The following is a 15,235-nucleotide window of genomic DNA, read 5'->3' on the forward strand; positions in this document are numbered from 1 at the left end:
CAGATCTCTTCTAAGGCTTCACACACAGTTAGCCTCTTTCTCTGACTCAATATTTCTCACAGACATGCTTAAAGTTACATGCGGACGCTCAAGTGACTTATTTTCCGTGTGGTCTTATGTTCAAATGTACTCTGTCTCCCTAGCAGTGCATGTGTATCCACAATGGGGGAGGCAGCACACAGCTAGCCTCTCTTTCCCTGACTAAATATTTTTCACAGAAATGCTTAAACTACTCAGGCAGCACACAGCTGGCCTCTCTTTCCCTGACTGAATGTTCTTTCACAAACATCCTCAGTTCAGGTTTCCACACAGGTTATATTTCTCTCAATAATACGTAAACATGCTCAGGCAGCACACAGCTGGCCTCTCTTTCCCTGACTGAGGTAACATATTACTTTGAAGCAATAATCCAGTTTGGTTTAAGAGATAATGGACACATCAAGTACTGCTCGGTTTAAAGTCCCCTAGGAAATAAAGGCTGCATAAAACAGTAAAAGGTTGCCAAGTAGATTAAATGTATACAGTGGGATGGACTCAGGCCAAATAAATGTAACCAACCGTATCTGACTGGTTTGCTCGTCGATAGCATCCACAGCGCTTTCCACAGAGCTGAGCAAAGACTGAATCTGATTGGCTGTCTCCTTCAGAAGGAAACGGGTCACAAACTGGTCCACATTCGTTCCTCTTTCGTACACCTGTGGGAAGAGGGAAGAGAGAAGTGGCATTTCAAAAAACCCCTGTCTCTTAATACAGTTCCAAGTTGGCAATCAGCAAAGTTAGAAGTTAAGGCACTGAGCGTTATTGTTGGAACTTTGTAGACATAGTTTGAGGGATCTTCAGTACTAAGAGTGGGCTTTATCACCAACCATTTAGTTTAATCAATAGCTCAGGATTTAAATATGGCCTTATCACTAGGGATCCCAGCCTCCAGGTGGTAGCTGGAGATCTCCTGGAGATCTCCAGGTGACAGAGACTGGTTTCCCTGGAGAAAATGGCTGCCTTGGAAGGTGGACTCTATAGCATTATATCCAGTTCCGCTCCTCAGTCCCCACCTAAAATCTCCAGGTATTTCCCAAGCCAGAGCAAGCAACCCTATCTGTAGAATGTAAGCGAGATACTTTCAAATTCCTCGTCCCTGATTTGATTTTTTAAAGCCCTGTTTCTACTTCTTCTGAGATCAACCCATCACATTTTTTTCTGTTTAACCTACTCATTTTTCAGCATAATTGGTTGTCAATGAAACAGCATGTACATGATTTGCACTGTACATGTACAGTGTGTATAAAAACTATGCAACAATTTGTATTGCAATACTGGCAAACAGACTAAACCAACAGTGAAAAACAGAGAACTGAGACTTCTGAAAAAAATATAAATGAATATAAAAGAGACAAAAATAAGGAATATTCGCTCATCCCAGCTGTCTCATTTGGCTGAACATCTTATTCATACTAAGCAATCATTCTCTATTCAGTGTTTGGTGTTCCACATTTACACTGATAATGTCACCAAAGTTCATATTTACCTGGTTCTGCATACTAATTTCTCCTGCTCGTAATACTTTGTTTGTTACCTTATAAAATAGAGTTCCTTTTCCAAGAGAAGTTATTTGTTGGTTCAGAATATAAATTGTGCTTCGGAGCAATTTTCCAGAGGATCAGAGCACTGAATAAGGACACCAGGGAGCACATGTCCCAGGAATCATTGCTCCGGGCAGGAAAGAGGAAATGGATCCCCCACAAAGAGACGTCCTGGTCCCTGCTGCTGCCAGAGAAGGGAAAGGTGCAGGAACTCATCAGTAAAGAGCCGGGGTGGGGGGTAATGGCGGAGTATGTTACATATCCATTGTTCTCTTGATGATATAGGGAAGCTTGACGACTCACCGGCAGGCTGGGTTGGCACCGGGTGCAAGATGCAGTGGAGGCGGGGCCAGCCTTGAAGAGGAGGAGTGTCCATCCTCCGCCTGGTCAGCCGCGTGGTCAGCGCCATTCAGCCAGATCCCCAGGAGCAGCAAGTTACCCTCCCACCCTCGGCTGATTATGAACATGGGGGGCACTGTCACAACTTTATGGGTTTGGCAGTTTTGAGGCATTGGGCCAGATCCCAACAGGGTGAGTGCGCATTCGGGACAGCTCACCCCGATGGATCTGGAAGCAAGGGTCGCCTGGCAGGGCCGGCGACGGAACAACGTGTGCTGAGGAGTGCCAGCAGGAGGCTGGCGGGAGATGCATTGGTTGGCAGCCTGGCCTCCGATGCCAACGGGGATCAGTGCCCAGATGCCGGGCCAATGCTCCATCCAGCTGTAATCAATAAAGTTGTGGCCATTTCTAACCCAAATAGGTGTCTGGTGTGAGTCATTTAGCTGGAACGCAGTCGGACATAGCACATAGGTGACAACATTGGGAATGCAGCAAGTCTCTGGATTTTTGATGCATGCTTTAAAAAATGATCCATTATTCTCCCAGATTGCTCAATGAAGCCAAGCTGAGTTCTGAGGAAACCTTGCTCATCATCTTTACATAATCAAACACAGTTTACAGGATTTTTAAAAAAACAGTCCCATCTTCTCTCATTCCCATTTTGTTAGCTCCAGATGATGTAAGCGAGCATGCAAATTATTTCACTCTACTGCACACACAACCTAATGGGTTAGTGGGCCATATCACTAGCCAAACCCCATCTTGTTTTCATTCTCTTCCCTACCATACACTTAGTCCAAATCAGGAACGAACTTGTAAGAATTAAAGCAACAAACAAAAACAAAAGCAATTAACACAACACTGGGAGCTACGGAATAAGTGCTAGCTGCACATTCCCTAATTCCCTCTAACATTTTCTCAAACTTACCCATGCCATTCCCTGCCCCGCATAATTGGTTGCAGCGGATGGAGAAATGATACCAGTAAGTCTAACTAAATAAACAGTAGACTTTAGCGACGACAGCTGATTTATTTATATGATTACTATTTCTTGCACCTAGTCACTTTAATATAAAAACTCTGTCTTTGGTACTACCTTGACGTTGGTGTTAACAGCATTTGTAATGGACATTAATGCGTTGACTTATGAATAAGTCACGGTGGGCCCCTTTGTTTTGTGGCTAGTGCATAACGTGACGCTTCCTTGGTTTGTTTTATTCACCTAAAATAGAGCAACATAGCCTCCAGGTGAGCTGCGAGGGGAAGGGCTTTCCATAAGTGTGGTGCCACTACTGGAAAAGCCCCATCTCTACTAGCTCCTCGGATGCCTCTGCAGGCATCTTTCTGAAGATAGTGGAGGCAGCTCGATACCCCTTTATGAGCTCTGCCAAGATTAATTTGCTTGGCTGTTTTAAATCATGGATGAAGATATCGGTCGGTTCTGCAGCTTCAGAAATCACTAGTTAATCTCATAAACCGAAAAGGATCAGACAGAATATTGCTTGCTTCACAGGTATGAGGAAAATAAAGACCACCCCCCTCCCATTTCTGTAAAGAATCCTTCACAGGGATTTTTCTTAATGCCGAAAATTCTGCAATGCAATCAAAGGAACAAAGGCACAAAATCCCAAAGACTGAGAAACATACATGTTTCAAACGAACAAGGTAGCTTTAACTGTCTTTTATTTGTTAACAGACAGCACCGGGAAAAGAAAAGTGCCAGCAGTTAAGATCTGGGAAATTAAGAATGAAATCATATGCACGTTTACTGGGTGGTAAGTCCCATGCGATTAATTGGGGCTTACTCCCAGGTAGGATTGCCAGCTCCAAGTCTGAAAATTCCAGGAGATTTGGGGATGAAGCCTAGGGAGGGCAGAGTCTGGGGACGGGAGAGACGTCAGAGGGGTATCAAGCCATAAAGTCCAACCGCCCAAGCAGCTGTTTTCTCCAGGGGGAACTGATCTCTGTCGTCTGGAGATCGGTTGTAATTCCGGGAGATATCCAGGCCACACCTGGAGACTGGCAACCTTACTGACAGGCTGGGCAAAAACAAGAAACAAAATCCATGTAATACCTTTTATTAGGGCCAACACATGATACTGTGCAAGCTTTCGAGCTCTTCGCCAGGCTACTTGCTACAAACATTTTGAAATGATGGGAGGAATAAAAGCTAGGCCACCCACTGAATTTCAGGGCAGGCAGGAGGGGTTGGCACCCGCAACCCAGCTCAGGGGGAGCTTCTGCAGGATGCAGTAGATAAGGAGGCAAGAAACGGCTCACTGGCCCAAGGGGCACCCTACTAGCCACACTGGCTGCTTTCTTTTAAAGTAGGGGCTTTTTCTTAGCTCACAAGTAGTCTTTTAGAAGTCTGCTTGCCAGCAAGTTGCTGTCCCTGGCCTCTCTGTGTCTCCTGGCAGCCCTTCCAAATGCCCGCAGTGTTCCCTTATTCCCTCCTCTCTCTCTCAGGACTTGGTGAGCTGTGTTAATAAACTCAACGCCACCTGGCAGGCTGGGCATAACTTTCACAATGTAGACATGAGTTACGTGAAAAAGTTATGTAGTACATTCTTGCCTGGCCCCAAACTTCCAGCAAGGTCAGAGTTCGTAGGTGACATGGATTTACCTGATAGCTTTGACTCCAGGCAGCAGTGGCAGGCAGGAGGAAAGATATACTTCTTTGCTCCTAGCCCCACACATTGGCTCTTACGTTCATCTATGTCCACCAGAATCAATTCCATTGAAAAGAATTTCTCAGTCTCCAAGACTCAGGGAACAGGAAAGGCTCTCCCCTGCCCCTGCAGAAAGTTTCATGAAAGTGTTTTTGAGAAGTTTTGTTAGAAAGGGGAAAGAAGAAAATTGGGGGTGATTGATGACTACAGGCTCTTCGGCAATTAAACAGAAATTACAGCAGAGTTGGGAAAGAGGATTTTGGAATCTACATTCAATGGCTTAATTAGCTGCCTCTACCAATCCATCTGGAACACAGAGAAATGCTTTTTCTTGAATTTATTTGCTAGAATATGCTAAACAAACAAATAAAAATCTGTTACACTAGTGCAGAGGAAGGGTAAATCCAGCATCTCAGAAACGGTTGTTTGTCTTTTTATTTATATAGAATAAACTCCAAGGAACAGCATTTCTTCTCCGTGTTCCAGATGGATTCATAGGGGCAGGCAATTAGCCACAGTGTGGGAATAGAACAATATTCCTCCCCATCCCAGCTGCAATTTCTGTTTAATTACTCAAGAATTCACAGGCTCTCAATTACCTCCAGTTGCCTTGGCTGCTTCTCCCTTTCCCGGCATGAGTTTCCAAGTCTCCTGCGAGGTTATGTCAAGTCCTTTTTACAGAACTTCGATGGGAAAGCCCTTCCAGAGAAAGTCGCCTTGGATTGAGTCAGACCATTGGTCAGCATTGCCTCATCTGGTGGGCAGTGGCTCCCCAGAACCTCAGGGGCAAACTAGAAGACTCTGGGAATTCTGTAGATAGCCTATGGGATAATGGCTGATTCCGCACACGTTGGATAATGCACTTTCAATGCACTTTATCAATCTATTGTCAAAGGTGTTCATGGCCGGAGAACAATGGTTGTTGTTATACAGCCCGGAAAATCCACAACAACCACTTTATCAATTGTTTGAGGTGGATTTTTTGTTCCGCACACAAAAATATCCATTCCAAATGATCGATAAAGAGAATTGGAAGTGCATTATCCAACGTGTGCGGAATCAGCCATAGTCTTGATGCACGGAACCTGATTCGATTGGGACCACAGTGTAGGAGGGTGCTGCTGATTAAGCCATTCTCTCTATTTGACAGCCCTAGGGAGCTGCTATTGTTCATGTTGGGGCAAAAATCAGGAGAAAATGGGAGAACCAGGCAAATGGCAACTTCCCAACAGCTGCATCAGGTCAAGGAAACATCTTTTTTGTCATCAAGTTATAGCCAACTTTCAAGGCACGAAATGTTCACAAGTGGTTTGCCATTGCCTGCCTCTGTGTAGCAGGCAATGGAGTATTTGGTCTCCCATCCAAATACTAACCAGGGCTGATTCTGCCTAGTTTTAGAGATCTGACAAGATTGGGCTAGTCTATCTAGAAAACAACATGGGGGGACTAAAAGCAACCTCCCTCATGGGAGGGCAACGGCTCGGCTTCAGATCAGGTTCCTACACTATTAAGTTTAGTGTTTAACAGAAGTTTAACAGAACTTGCAATATCTTGTTTGGCTTGGTTCTCAGGCCAAATGTAATTCCCCCCCCCCAGCACCTGGAACATGAGATCCTTAGCACACAACCTGAGTCCTTCTGTGAGTGAAATAGGTGGTCTATCACTGAGCCACAGTCCCTTCTCAACCTTTCTCAGCCAGGGGATTGGAAACAGGGGTCATTACCACCCCTGTACTGAAAGATTTGCACCCGTGCATCTGTTTGTAGGCACAATTCAAAGGGCTGCTTTTCGAGGGAACTCTAAACTGCATGGGACCAAGGTACCTGAAGGACCTCTTTCTCTATAATCTCCAGTTGAGGTTGGCATTTCAAACCATGCTCTCTGCCTGCAAAGGAGGCAGCCATCAAATAGAGTCAGGGCTTTCTCGGTGGTGGTGTCCCATCTGTGGAACGGCTTCCTTCTTGAACCTTGCCTACTTTACTGGCATTTAGACACCAGGCCAAGCCATCTTTATTCACCCTGGCTTTTAACTGAACTTTTATCCTAGCACTATTATGTTTTCTGTAGCACATTTTAAAACCAACTTTTATGATTTTTATTCTCTAATTGTTTTATTCTGCTCATTTTGTCCATCTGCTGCAATTTTTAAAAAATTTACCCTGGGTGCTTTTACTGCCAGAGAGAGGTTTTATAAAAATTGCTTTTAAACCTATTGTATTTATGTACTGTTTTTGAGATGGTATTGAGTTCTCGTCATATCTCAGAAGCTAAGCAGGGTCAGCCTTGGTTAGTAATTGGATGGGAGACCTCCAGCCAAGATGAAGGTTGCAGAGGCAGGCAATGGCAAACCTCCTCTGTTAGTATCTTGCCATGAAAACCCCACCAAAGGTTGCCATAAGACAGCTATGTCTTGAGGGCACTCTCCACCACCTGTTTTGGTGATAGCTGGAGTGGAGTTCCAATGTTCTCTTTGCAGAAACAAGTTAACATGTAATCCTTGTTAATGGATATCTATGCCCTCACCTGGATTGCCCAGGTAAGCCTGATCTCACCAAATCCCAGAAGCTAAGCAGGGTCAGCCTTGGATAGTAATTGGAGGGGAGATCTCCACCAAAGACCAGGGTTGCAGAGACAGGCAATGGCAAACCACCTCTGTTAGTCTCTTGCCATGAAAATCCCACCAGCAGTCACCATAAGTCAGCTATGACTTCAGGGCACTCTCTTCCACCACCAAGTTATGATTAGCTCTTTTGTTAGCTATTAGTTGCTGCAAGCAAATTCTGGAGAGGTGAGAATACCCTTAATACATAAACAAATGGTCAGTTTTAAAATGGTTCCTTTTCAACCATTCAGTCTCTCCCAACCTTCACCAGATACAACTAACTTTGCCATTCCTCCTCCACCAAAATGGGGACGAAGGCAGAAAAAAAGCAAAAAATTTTTTGCCTATGTTACCATAGGTCAAATGCAGCAAAGAGAAATTATTTTAAGAAGGAAAAAAAACCTCCAGACAATGCACGGGGAACTTTTATTTAAAAGTTTAACAACAAAAGGCGCAAAGATGGAAGACAGACTTGTGTTTTTATCAGCAGCTATTTTTAATAATTCCACCAAGACATAATAAGGGAGCGCAGAGATATCACTCATTCTAATTTACTTGAACACACGCACAGGCAATTTGAATAATCAAAGTCCCATACATGCAAATGGCTCTGGGTTTATGACAGAAAAGATTAACTAAGGTCTGTTGCTATGGGAACTGATGAAGGCACACAGATCTCAGAAGAACCAAGGGCACTCTTCCACCTTTCTATTTAAAAGAAAAGCAAAAAAAAGGGGGTGGGCTGTTGAAAGCCTACACATTCAGATTAATTCATGCAATTAATTACAAATCATGCAAGCTTTTTCCTGCAGCAAGGTAAAAAAAAAACCCCAGCTAAGTCCAAACCAGAGATTAGGGGCCACTGTTCATTTGTCTGGCCCATTCATGTATAAAATGTGCTGGACAACATCAGATGGCTGGGCATCTAGCTCCCAGTTGGCAGAAACCTGGCATGGGAGATGACTCCAGAAACATCAAAACTCAGTTTCCCCTGTCTCTGTATCATGCTAGAGAGTAAGGCTAAAAAAACCCGTTTTCTTCTTTGCATTGTAACGGGGAAGAATTTCTAGACATTCGAAACACATATTGGCATATTCAATTGGGAAATACACAGAATTAGGAAATGCCACGAAGCCTAAACGATGTCTGATGGTGCAGAGGTATATACTGGAACCCTGACAGCTGCTTTGGGAGATTTTCTTTTGCTAAATTTCAAATATTTGTAGATATCCTGTTCTCTGCTTCTAAATAATCAAGGGAGCCAGAAACTGACTTTTATATATAACAATAGGTAAAAGGTAAAGGTAGTCCCCTGTGCAAGCACCGAGTCATTACTGACCCATGGAGGGACGTCACATCACGATGTTTTCTTCGCAGACTTTTTTTGTGACGGGGTGGTTTGCCATTGCCTTCTTCAGTCATCTACACTTTACTCCCAGGAAACTGGGTACTCATTTTACCGACCTCGGAAGGATGGAAGGCTGAGTCAACCTTGAGCCGGCTACCTGAACCCAGGTTGTGAGCAGAGCTTGGGCTGCAGTACTGCAGCTTACCTCTCTGCGCCACGCAGCTCTTATACATAACAATAGGTGATTACTTTCAGATGTTTTTTAGGGGTTTCAGATGTTTATCTGTTTTTTAATTGATTTTAAGTTGTATTTTAACCAATGTTGGACCTTGCCCTGAGCCCGCTTGCGAGGAGGGTGGGTTAAAAATAAAATAAATGAATGTTTCTCACTGCTACTTTTCCCCACCCAGTTCCACCCAGCAGTACGTAACTCACGTTGCTTGCTATCAGCTCCCGGTGCTTTAGCCTTCACTTGGAGTGATTTTTACAGACACGAATAGGATTTGGATAATATGGCAAAGAAGGAATACTTTAATGAACCCAAAGTAAGAGTTAACTAATCATCTTTCCCCCCTTCACAGGACCAAGAAAGAATAAAGACCCGGGAATCTTCTGACCCACATTTCCAGCATCTTACTGCACACAGTAGTAGTGCAGAACTGAGAATTCCTAGTGGATTCTGACCAGTCTGGGAAACTCATGACGCCTGGGTATCTTGTCTGTGGTTGCATCTGAAGCCTTCAACCCCTGTTTTGTAATGTTATTGCCCCATATCAGGAGCAGCACAACAGACACAGAATTCATGAGAGGAACGATCCAGGGGTCATTTCGTAGAAAAAGAGCGGGAGGAACTCATTAGCATAACTCATTGGCATATGCCATGCCCCTTGACATGACTGGAAATGTATCATTAGCATAACTGATTTGCATATGCCACACCCCCTGATATCACCTATCCTGGCTGTTTTGGACCCAATCCTGGCCATTCAGGGCCAAAATTGGGCCCAAAATGGCAAAAAGGGGTTGAAAATGGCCACAAAGGGGCCCAAAATGGTCAGGATCGGGCCACTGCTGAGTGGGAGAGTGATCTACCACCCATCAGAGGCCCTATCCGGGCCATTTTTGCCCCAATCCAGGCCAAAATGGGCCCAAAATGGCTGAGAGTCAGGTGGGTGGGGCCACCTGTCATGTGACCTCTTTGGGGAACTGCCAGAACTGTGTTCCTGTGCATTCCCCCTGAAAATGAGCCCTGGACACATCCATATCAATTCTGGACCAAAGGAGCCCAGGGAGTCCAAGCCAAAATAGCAGGTTTTTAAAATCTGCTGTCCAATTTCAGAGTATTCTGGTCAAACTAACAGATGGTGGATAGAATGTGACCCATTGTTCCAGTGCTGCTTTCCCCATAGGTCATAAATTATTATAAATCACCATATAGATAAGTTAATCAGGTGTAAACATGTAGACAGAAGTCTGGGAGTGAACCATAATAACTGGGAGAGCAAGAGAAAAGAGGAAAACTGTTCTGTAGCTTACCTAAGCTTTACCTCAATCAGAACTTCAGACATTTATAAATAGAGTCTACCCTCCTACCAGGAATTCATTTCCCTCCCTTTGAAGGTGCATGATATATGTTTGCAAACAAGGGCAATCTGCTGGGAAAACCCATTTGAATAAAATTCATAATTCTCAGAAATCACATTACTGTAGGAAAGAGTATCAGGTGTCAATAGAGATAATGAATGAACGAGAATGGGAGGGAATTGAAATTATTCCTTTCACTACTGAGTGCGCCATACATATATTTAAATAAACAGCTATCTGGAGATAGATGCCATCTCTCATGAAGGCAATCTTATTTTAGAAATTTAAAAGGGAAAAGTCTCCTTCTGATTTGCCATTATTTCTTTTTTAGACATTATTTAGGCATAGTCCCCATCATTTGAGGTATTGTGGTATAGTGCTTAGAGTGCCAGCATAGGCCCTGAGAGACCCAGGTTTGAATCCTCACTCCACCATGGTAGCTTTTGGGGTGACCTTGAACCAGTAACACATAGCCTAGCCTACCTCACAGGGTTGTGGTTGAGGATAAAATGGAGGACAATGCAAGCCATCTTGGGTCCCCCTTGAGGAGAAAGGTGGGGTATAAACGAAATAAGTAAGTAAATAAATCATGCAGTGGTTTGTGAAAACACATAACTAAGAGAACAGGTAGACCGCCACAGCTGCGAAGAGTCAGCTCTGCAAATCAGGAAGTCCCCGGTACAAATTTTGCCTCTTGCCACACTCAGAGTCAAACTGTATGAGATGTCAGACACATGTTCTTCATGTGGCGGGTCCCACAAGGTCCCCTGGGTAGTGTAGTCTTACAAAGAACAGCCACTCCATGCGATTCTCCGCCGGGGGAAGAGTGGTGGGGAGTATCCTTTCTCTGCCTCTTGTCCAAAGCCTCCACTCCAGTTTTCCTCCAGGAACTTGGAAGGGGGGACATAGCAGGAGGCAGGAAATCCAGAGCAGCAGAGAGTCCTGCCCCCCCCCACTGCTCTTCTCCCTGGCGGAAAATCGCATCACAGATTCTCTCTTGCAAAAAGCCACCCTGGATTTCCTGGCTCTTGCTGCATTCTACACTACCCAGGGAACCTTGCGGGCCCCGACATGCACCCGGGGGTCTTGTGTAGTTTCCTTCTAAGAAATGCACTTGGATCTTTGGTTTCTAAACAGGTCCAGATAGACATCTCTCTGAAGCTAGCAAGTGGGATATGAAGGCATCAGCCCTCCATTGCCCCCCCCCCCAGTGCCTAGCATTCAGAAACAAATTGGGAAGATGTATTTAGTTCTCACGGCTCAGAGCCATTGAGATGACTGACAGGTCATTGGAATCAGAGTTAATCACACCATTCTAAGTCCGTTGCCTCCACTGGGGAAGAGCCCCTGCTTTGCTTGCAGGTTCAAACCACGGCATCCCCAGGCAGTGGGTGATGTCAAAAACCTCCGCTTGAGATCCTGGAGAACCACTGCCAGTCTGAGTAGGCAATGCTGGCCTTGATGGACTGATAGTTTGATTCACTGTAAGGCAGCTTCGTGTGTGTGTAACTGCTTAGGAGTGCACTGAATTTATTTTTAAAGCCACCTAAGCTTTAGCAGCCTCTGAATCCTATGGCAGTGAATTCCTCATCAGTTGTATGAAGATGCATTTTATTTTGTGCATTCTGCACCTAATGCCAATCAATTTCTTAAAGCAGCCATGAGTTTCAGCCTGCTCAAAGATACAGCAAATTCTCTCTCTCTGCATTCTATTTACACCAGTTATAATTTTATCAGCCATGTCTTGTCCCACCTTAGATATCTTACTTTTTAAACTGCAAAAAGAAAATTCCAACTGCTTTGGCCTTATAGCAAAGATGCTTTGACTTCATGATCCTTTTGTTTTACTTGGAACGACAGTGCAGGGGGAGGGGTGGGGGGTAATAATGGAGGGTTCCTTCCTTTTTTCCTAAGAATAAATGTGCCTCAGGGATCAGCAAGCAGCTGCAGCTTTACTTCCCACAGCCGATATTGTCTCTTTCTGTAACCAAAGCCACGACCACGAGGTTAAACTTTTAAACGACTACCATGAGGTTTCTGAGTGGATGTTTTCCACCCATCTAACCTCTGGCTCATGAAAGTTTACGGCATAATAAATGGGATGGTCTCTGAGCTCCCACAGGACTTTGTTATTTTGGTTGCTGCGGACCAACTGAGCTGCTGAACTAGAATTCTACCCATAAGATATTTCAGAGCTTCAAGTTCCCTGTCCATGGTGCTGAACCTCCATCACTGTACTGAAGACTACACTTCCTTCCTTCCTTCCTTCCTTCCTTCCTTCCTTCCTTCCTTCCTTCCTTCCTTCCTTCCTTCCTTTATCTACTCTTCTGACCTATAAGTCTTCAGTAGTAACTGAGAATATGTGGAAGAAAGGAAGAATTCAGGCCAGAGAAACTTAAGACCATAAACTACAAAAAGGCTAATTTCTTGCACGCTGCCAAAATTCTCATGGCCTGAAATAAAAATTTGGCTAAAATGTGTAAGTTCTCCATTCTTGAGTCTGTTAGCAATTTAGGAATTAAAATATCCAGTGTAAACCAGTGTAATGTCAGGTGTTTGATCCATTTCTGTCTTGCCTTGTTGTACCAGGGAAGAGAGAGACAGATGTTTGCCTCTTTTGATTTTGGTCCTACCTTTTTTCCTTTGGCAAATTTACTATTTCCATCAATTTCTTTTATGCCATTGCACATACTGTTTTACCTGCGGTGAACATCACATAAAACACAGGAAATTTCAAGTTCGGCACTTTTCAGCACATTTCATGCACGTTTTCTCTTCTTAACGTGAAATCCCTTTGAAAACTCTTTCCTCACTTTCAGGACTGGATGTGCATGCTTATGGGGCCTTGGACACTCTAGTCCCTTTTCCCACTCGCTAATAATGGCTATGCTGGAGGAAATACAGTACTGCTTTTGTGCATTAGTGTAAGACCCCAAAATGCACACCAACCCCAAAAGATGGCAACGGAGTTGAGTCTCCAACCCTTCCACTGCTACTTCCACAATGAAACCAGAATTATTTATTTTTTTTTATATATACCCCCACTTTTCTCCCAATGGGGACCCAAGGTGGATTACAACATTCTCCTCTCCTCCACTTTACCCTCACAACAATCCTGTGAGGTATGATTTCACATGATGTCTGAACCAAAAAAAGAGGGAGGGAGAATGAGAAAAGAAACTTCACAAGTTCTCGTTTCTTCCCTCTTCAGTACTTTTTGCCAGGGAATGTGTGAAAAATGCTGGGAAATATATAGAAAGACCATCTTTTGTCATCCCAGAAACTTATGACACATAACAGTGTTTACGAGACCCTAAGCAGAGCCTGAAAATTTTATCCTTCCTTTCCAGTTAGCCTTCTGATTTAAAGGGGCCCGTATGGCAAATGGAAATAGCTGAAAGATATTTTAAAATATTTTAATCAGTGTTTGAATACAATGGTATTATTTCTCTGATTAATAAATTGAAGCAGGTTACACATCCATAAAACCAAGTCAATATTAAGGCACAATAAACCTATCGTGTGGACAACTTTAAAAACTTTGAATGCCTTCCAAGAGAGGAAAACCCTTTATCATCTTTCACAAAGTCGTCAAGGATTTAGCCTAACATGTCTCTCAGGTTCCACAGCCATGCCATCAAAAGCCCAATTTCTTTCTCATTGTCAACCTAACCCAGGGCACACTTTATTTCATAGACCAAGGGGTTGCAGCCACTATCACTGGAACCAAATGTGGCGCAGTCTGGAACCGAATAAGCCTCTTTGAAAAGAAAAAAAATGAGAGCAATCTTTAACTTAAGGTATAATGGAGGGGAAGGTGGGTTGTGAAGGGAATGGAAGGGAAATATTTTTGCGGAACTAAAGGCCTTCTTACCCTGACCTGGATAGCCCAGGTGAGCCTTATCTCGTCAGATCTCAGAAGTTAAGCAGGGTCGGCCTTGGTTAGTAATTAGATGGGAGACCTCCAACGAAGACCAGGGGTTGCGGAGGCAGGCAATCGCAAACCACCTCTGTTAGTCTCTTGCCATGAAAACCCCGCCAGGGGTTGCCATAAGTCAACTATGACTTGAAGGCACTCTCCACCACTAAATGGTTTCTTAGAGATGCTTCACAGAAAGGGAAATGATAGAGCAGAATCAGGGCTCATTTCGAGGGGGAACACGCCGGAACGCAGTTCAGGCAGTTCTCCCAAGAGGTCACATGTCAGGTGGCCACGCCCACCTGACTCTCAGCCATTTTGGGACCTGTTTCGGCCTGGATTGGGGCTGAAACGGCCCGGATCGGGCCTCTAATGGGTCGTGGATCACTCTCCCGCTCAGCAGCAGCCCGATCCTAACCATTTTGGGCCCCTTTTTGGCCACTTTCAGCCCCTTTTTGCCACTTTGGGCCCAATTTCGGCCCTGAATGGCCAGGACTGGGTCCAAAACAGTCAGGATAGGTGATGTCAGGGGGTGTGGCATATGCAAATCAGTTATGTTAATGACACACTTCTGGTGATGTCAAGGGCGTGGTATATGCTAATAAGTTATGCTAATGAGTTCCTCCCGCTCTTTTTCTATGAAATGACCCCTGAGCAGAATAGTAAGGTTGTCAACACTAGCTCAGGCAATTTATGGAGATTTGGAGGGCAATGCTTGGGAAGGACAGAATTTGGGGAGGAGTATGAGATCAGCAGGTATGTGATGCTATAAATGGTATCCTCCAAAGGTGCCATTTCCTCCAGGGGGATGGATTTCTGTAGACTGTAGATGTATTGCAATTCTGGGGGGACACCATCAAGGTCCCCCTTGAGTTTGGTAATCCCAGAGAACAGCTGCCAGGGATCCACGTGTGAACCGTGAACAGGATTGTGCCCAGGGTGCTACAACTATCACACAAGGGTGCTCCTTTGTAAATGTATGGCTTATTGTGAGACATTATGAGTGCAGCTTCCTAAGAAAAGATTTGCAACATTGTTTGGGCTCAGGAAACTTTATTAACCAACATGTCAAGGACCAGTAATGTTAAGTTGTGTAGTTACGCAAAGGGGATTTCATACACTGATCTTTTGGCTCTGGGTCATAGACAGTAGGAGCCCCGTGGCGCAGAGTGGTAAGCTGGAGTACTGCAGCCC

At 44.4% G+C, this 15,235-nt stretch overlaps 1 protein-coding gene across 1 annotated transcript in view; it reads right to left on the bottom strand.

Annotated features, from left to right (window-relative positions):
- The window catches only part of NECAB2 (N-terminal EF-hand calcium binding protein 2), a 259,662-nt gene that overhangs the window by 52,522 nt on the left and 191,905 nt on the right, over nucleotides 1-15,235 (bottom strand). Inside the window, exon 6 of the mRNA XM_055000136.1 lies at nucleotides 559-695. Within this exon, the coding sequence (XP_054856111.1) occupies nucleotides 559-695 (137 nt within the window). The remainder of the gene's footprint in view (nucleotides 1-558; nucleotides 696-15,235) is intronic.

The sequence above is a fragment of the Eublepharis macularius genome, chromosome 16 (genome assembly GCF_028583425.1).
Source record: "Eublepharis macularius isolate TG4126 chromosome 16, MPM_Emac_v1.0, whole genome shotgun sequence".
In the NCBI taxonomy this organism is placed as follows: Eukaryota; Metazoa; Chordata; class Lepidosauria; order Squamata; family Eublepharidae; genus Eublepharis; species Eublepharis macularius.